This window comes from Apiospora aurea (genome assembly GCF_038362705.1).
Source record: "Apiospora aurea strain CBS 24483 chromosome Unknown utg000001l_segment0_segment0, whole genome shotgun sequence".
Classification (NCBI taxonomy): Eukaryota; Fungi; Ascomycota; class Sordariomycetes; order Amphisphaeriales; family Apiosporaceae; genus Apiospora; species Apiospora aurea.
The window spans coordinates 4,499,354-4,506,039 of record NW_027117388.1 but is presented as its reverse complement, the minus strand read 5'-3'; the positions used below and the strand labels follow the sequence as shown (position 1 = coordinate 4,506,039).

At 48.7% G+C, this 6,686-nt stretch overlaps 1 protein-coding gene across 1 annotated transcript; it reads left to right on the top strand.

The window, feature by feature from the left end:
* Positions 1-3,812: 3,812 nt before the first annotated feature.
* On the top strand, positions 3,813-6,684 carry PG986_001385 (autophagy protein ATG13; the record flags this gene model as incomplete). Its single annotated transcript, XM_066837607.1, has 3 exons — positions 3,813-4,031; positions 4,089-4,184; positions 4,240-6,684. The coding sequence occupies 3 exons, from the start codon at positions 3,813-3,815 to the stop codon at positions 6,682-6,684; spliced, it is 2,760 nt and encodes a 919-aa protein (XP_066706500.1).
* Between the last annotated feature and the right edge of the window lie 2 nt (positions 6,685-6,686).

Below are 6,686 nucleotides of genomic sequence, written 5' to 3'. Positions count from 1 at the left end.
TTAGGGGTTAAACGGCGTTTAAAGGTTATAAGTACTGGCCGTCCTTAAACGGGATAGGTTAAATATAAGCGTTCGGAAACGTATATTTAATTTATTAATTCCCTCGTTAAAGTTATAAGGTATTAAATTAAATACGTTAAATCTAAATTTAATATTAGCTTCCGTAAAAATAATAAAATACGCGGCTTTAAAAGCGATAAAAAACTTAAGCTTAATAATATAGTTTATAAAAACTTTAATAAATAACTCGATTTTTTTTAAATAAACACGCTTTAAAAGCGAATAAAGTATTATATCGAAAAATTAAAATAAATATAATAAATAAAGAGGTATATTAATAAAAATAATATTATTATTTTAATAATATACCTCGAATTCGGCCGAAATATAGTTTTCGTGGTCGTTAAGAATTAAAAGGCGGTAGCGACTTTTCGTTTATAATCTAATATATTTATCGAAATACTTAATTTAATTTATGCTTATTTCGTTATTAATTTAATTATTAAAAATCGGTTTAATTACTTAATCGCTTAGTAAATCGGGTTCGCGAGACTAATTCGTAAAGTAATATTAATTTTAAACGATTAAAAACGGCGGAATATATTAGCCTTATAAGTTAATATATTTAATCGCCGTTACTTATTTTTAATTATTAAGCTAAACCGATTTTACTTTTTTACGCCGCTTAACGTATATTACGACGAATATTAACTTAATTATATTTATTATAAAACCGGTTTCGTCGAAATTTTAAATATTTTCGTCGATAATTCCGTATTTCGCCTTTATATTTATAATTAACGTAAACTAAGTAAAAATAACTTTAAAATTTTCGTAAAAAGCCCTCTAATAATCGTACCGACGATTTATTTTAATTTTTAAATCCGGGTTATAATTAATAAAGCGTTTAATTTAATATTTATCGACGCGGTCGCCGCCGCGTAACGCGGTAAAGAAATTAGCTATATTTTTTATATTAATAAAATCGGAAAGTATTTCTTAAATATTTAAATTAATTATATACTTACGAAATATCTCTTTTTTAATTAAATTTATTTTACGTCGTTTTAATCGGATTTCGCGTTTTAAAATTCAGCGGTAAATTTAATAACGTAAAATTAATTCGAGTATATTATAAGCTTTTACTATTACTTTTTAGCTTATTTAATTCGGTTCGTTTCGCATCGCTTAAATTATTAAAACTATCCGATTTTTTTAAGATTAATTAAACATTATAATTATAAAAGTATTACACGTTAAAGTTTAATTATATTAAAATTAAATTAAAATGTGTCGCTAAGTAATATACGTCGCGTAGTGGTAAACCACGTTATATATATACGTATATTATATATCATTAAATATACACCGGTAAAAAGTTAAACTAGCTAGCGAAATGCAGACACATCCTATATGTACTATACTCGGTTCACGTCGTCTGATCTACAGAATATACGGTAATAAGTCGAGCGGGAGAGATGGCACGATGCGACAGGTTCTGTTAGCTATCACATGAGGTCCGATCACGCTAAGATGCTCGATGCTCAAGCTGCGGAAGGCGGAGCTGGCAGCGAATGATGTCCGATCAAGACAGTTAAGAGTGACTTCCAAGACATCTGGGGCCCGCGTTGGTATACTGGTCAGGCACTGCATAGAACCCGGCGGAGCAAGGTGGGAGTCAGATTTTGCGGGGAAGGCCCGAATGTAGAAGCTCGATCATGGTCTTGGGGGTCACATTCTCGGCCCTTGTGGCCACACCCGCCGTGCGGAATGCTGACTGGGCGGTGATAGCACCGCTGGCCTGTTGTTTGATATACATACCTCCTCATCATCCATGAAGTTCAATATCAGGCTTCAGACTACGTAGGCAGGGAGGTTGGTCTCGGTCGGTTCTGATACCGCACTAGTACCATAAAACCGCTTGTAAGTATACCTTTACGCCAAGAAGGTATATGGGCGACACTTGGCACTCAGGCCGCTGAGGATTTCGCAGCCTCGAGAGTATGCAATGGCTGTGGCCGGGATTCGAAACGTAGGCAGGTTGCAACAATCCGTCTTGGGAACAAACTAAGATTCAGTTGGCTGGCTGGGTGAGTGTGTGACGTTTCTTTGACAGTTGTTACTGAGCCAATGGTCGGTGTCAAAGCTGGCGAAGCTGTTGAAGCAACAAGGGATGGCCGAGCCGTCCCACTGACGGTTCCACGAGTCGTTGCGGGGTCCTAGTCCCCTGTAAGCCATTGATGCATGTTGCACGGCTCACTGTACGTCGTTGGGTACATGCCCATAAGTGATAGGTTAGAGGGTCAACCTGGGGAGAGAGCAGATCTATTGATCGAATGCAACGCCAGACAGAACGACGACAAGATGACTAGATTGACTCGGGTGCAAGACATCAATAAACGGGATCACCTTCTCGTGTCAGTCGGGTGTTTGGTACGTGAATGCGAGATCTCTCTCTCTCTCTCTCTCTCTCTCTGCATCTGGCACCGCATCAAACAAATTCGATAGGCGTTCCCCCGACCTGATAAAGGCATCGTCCCGCAAAGTGACCGTCCATCTCAACATCAATCAACTAACCTTACCTACATTTAATGTACAATACAACTGAGGTACATAGGCTCGTTGCCCTGTTGGTTGGGCTAGTAGCAGGCTATTGGCAAGTAGCTACTGGTTATTTGTGCCTATCCGCCCACCTACCCGGGCACATGTTCTAATCCGATCTTTGGTTCAATTGTTGACTGTCCATGGACGGCTGGCTGGTAATGCATACACCTACCTACCTACCTGAACGATGCATCAGCTGATCCAGCGAAGATAGCCAGCCAGCCTGGTAGAAGAAAAGGCAAAAGGCGCAGTAGAGAAAGGCTCGGATGTCATCATTATCTCACGCAATCCCGATGGTCGTCCATTGTCCAAGTGATGACAAGCCAGATACCGTGCACTTATCGGCTATCCCTTATCGGCTATCTCTTATCGCCCCAATGCCAGGCCTCGCCTTACTGGGTTGAGTTTAGTGGCCGCGGGAAAGTCAGGTAAACGGCCCACTATCGTCCCTGCGATGACGGAGTACCTGGTCGGGTATCACGAGACGACACACTGTGACTTGCTGAGTTGGGGAGACATTCTTCATGCGCCCGTCGCTTGTCCATCTCCAAGCCAGCAATCCATCGCCTATCTGTATTGCTATCTGTCGTCACCGACGCCTTCCATCTCCCCAACACACCGGCCGTGCTGTGCTGTGCAATCGTCTTCCACCCGCCGCCATCTTTGTCCGCTCTTAAACCCTGGCCACGTCTGCTTCCAACATGACCCCGTCTGCCTAGTTCGTTCCAGGACCCTCGCCGCCTGCAATCGCCCGCATCGTCCAGTAGCTCGCAGCAGAGCCGCGTCCTTGGTGAACGTGAACACCACCACCACCCTCGAGTCTGCCTGCCGCCTACAGACTACCTCCCTTTTTGGATGCTACCCCCGCAACATGCATCTCTGCTGATTCGTTTTGGCAAACCCCTTCCATCTGCCTACACTCTCTCTACCTTAGGACTCGAGGTTAACCACGAACAATGGATGCTACCGTTGCCGGGTACCGAATCAAGCCTGTCTTCGCCCACAACTAGATCTCCTTCCGACAGAGCACTTGGCCTACCTTTAATAGATACGGCAAGACCGCTTTGCCTGTCTCCGAGTCAGCTGCCTTCGGCGCACAGCAAACGAACCCCCCACCCCCCTCCCCCCAACCCCCAGCAAACCTGCCATCGCCAGGCTTTCACGGAGGAACGGCGCTTCGGGTTGCCTCCGCCCAGTAGTTACCCAAGATGCATCAAATACCACGACAACCGCCCCGGCCCGCCTCTCCGGCAACGTCTCCCTCCAAACCTCCCGCAAGGTCAAGTACCCCAAGAGATGGTCACGCACGAACGATATCTGGCGTATCGGACCAAACCTCCACACTACCGCCGGGGAGCAGCGATGACAGAAGCCAAGATGCCGGTCCAAGTAAGGAGTCGATGAAAAAGCTAGATCAGATAGTTCAGGTGAGCCAGCCCATACCTGTTTAGCCACAGTAGGCCTCGCTGACCGAGCCGCCCCAGAACTGCTTCATGAAGGCCGGCGCCCTCGTCTTGCAAAACCGGCTGAGGCTTACCCCAGTCACCTTGCAGACAGGCGAAAAGAGGATGAGTCGATGGGTGAGTCTTCTAGTGCTTCTTCCATTGCCAAGCTGAGACTGATTGCTGGCCCAAGTTCCAAACGGACACCGATGACTTTGAAGAATTCCGTGACGAGTTTCGAATATATAAGCAATGCAGTGGCTTCGACAATCGGCCACCGCCCCTTTTCATAGAGATTTACCTCGACACCTCACGCTTAAAAAACGGTCAGAGTTTGGTGATTGTAGATGAGGATGGCAAGCGCCACGATGTCGCCGAAGCTATGAGCTCCTGGGACTCTGGCGACAGTAACTCAGGGCGCCAAGACAAGCATACAAACACTCGTATCATTCTGGAAAGATGGCGTGCCGAGTTGAAAGGCTCAACTCCTAATCTGCCTGGCGACTTTGGCCCGCTGTTAGCCACTATCTACAAGAAGGCTATAGTATTATTCCGTTCCATCTTCACGACTGTGGGGGTCTTCCCAGCCTCGAAGCTGGCCAGAGGCACGAAAATAAAGGGGTCGCACCCTGCTCTTCAGCTGAGAGCTCGAGTGTCAACTAATGAGACAACTTCATCAGGGTTCGATCCCTTAAGATCTCCTCTTACCGAGCGGCCCTGTGGGGATATCACGACGGACTACATGTTTGGGAGTCTTGATTTGCCCGTGGGCCGCTTCTACGTTTCGGCATCATACAGGAACAACTGCAGCTTCCAAGTGGCGGAGACCGAATCCCTACTCAGCTCACGCATCTCCCTCGCCATCTCGGATGATCTGTTCAAGCCATCGTTCCCACACCGCGGAATCAGTCGCCGCGACTACTCCGGAGAGATTGGCTCATTGCCATCTCACAGACATGCTTTGGATGTCACAGATAATCAACAGAGATACGGAAGTCTCTCGACTTTTCATGGAGAAGGGCCCTCAGGCACCAGCCCGATATCAGCCCTTAGATCACTCAAGGCGCCTGGTTCGGACACGACATCCCCATCTGACTCTAGGCCAGCGAGTGTGGAAGTTCCCGCCCATTCGCTTCCCATTCGACCCTCGATCGCGGGCTCCACTGCAGCGGCAAGAAGACCAAGTGTGTCTTTCCAACCGTTTAAACACGGTTCGTTGTCAGGCTCGCCGGTACCCCGACTACACGATCATGACACTTCAGCTTCGCCGCAGTCTATAGGTCGCGGCTCGTTTGCAGGTAACGCTCTGCATCAGCCTAGAAATCGGTCATCCCTCACTGCTGGGATGCCTGCCTCCTTGCGAGGGGGCCCCCCACTCGCGACTGAGACGCCACCGGCTGCAAGCTCACCGCGCCCCTCGGCTGCCAACCGATTTAGTAGTAGCTTCAGTCACCGTCGCAACCGAGCCTCGTATGGCGGGGCAAGTCGGGCCGGCGATGACGACCAGATTAGTAGCGGGAAGCAATCTGCGTCTTCATCGTCAGCTCAACCAGGCTCCGGCCTATTGAACGAGACCGGCGGCGGCGGTAGCTCGGGTTCGTTCCAGACAGATGACGACAACATCCAGGAGTTTTTGAAGATGATTGATAGCAAGAAGACGCTGCAAAGCTTTGAGCCTTCGAAGAAGGGTGAGACCTCGACCAAGAGGACCAACGCGCAGCTATCGCGGTTCCATCTCATGCGCGAGTCAAATAACGCTTTGACCGAGTCCATGAACTCGTCGGTGCAGCTCCAACGGTCTTCCAGCTCTTCTAGTAGACAACTTGCCAATGTCCCCGGCATGTCGGCTTCATCGTCTCCTGGAAAGCCACTTTCTCCTCACACGCCCCACACGCCAGCGGTTCCATCGCGCCTAAGCGAGGGCTTCAGTGCTGATCACGGCATACCTACCAGGGATACATCGAGAATTCCAGCGAGTGTCCCGAGCACAATAGAAGAGACCAGAGGAGCCATTGATATACCCTTGTCGCCACGGGCATATCCTCATGTAAGACGCTCCAGCTCGGTCGCACAACAGAATCGAGCCCTTGTCGACGAGGAGGAGGCCGAAGCCCATCGAAGCACCAGCTTGGGCGCGGTCGACGGGGAAGCACCAAGCATTAGTGCTTTGCTCAGCCAACAGACAGCTACCAATGACGGGGCAGCTGAGTCCCCCATACTCGAGCTGCCCACAGATATCGCAACAGCAGAATCGTCGGACACGCTCCCGAGAGGATCTTCTTCAGTCGAACGCGAGAGTAGGCCCCCGGCCGGGCTTTTTGCCGGCTTGTCGAGCTCGCCACAGCGAGGGCGGTTTAGTTTCGGAACTGGGCGAGGCCACAGCACGCCCCAGTCCGGGAACAGTAGTGTTACTGGGCCGAGCAACAGATATGGTCGAGGCTATGCACGTGGTGGAGCATCGGGCATAGGAGCCATAGGGGCTCATACGGAGGAAACAGAAGAAGAGCCACTGCTATTCGACATGTCGGAACTGGGACAAAACATGAACAGGCGTAGCCTTGAAGAGGCTCGTGGTGGTGCCAGCCTGGGATCTAACGATCGAGGCGGGTACGAGTCGTCGCGCGGTCGACGTTGGTAGAG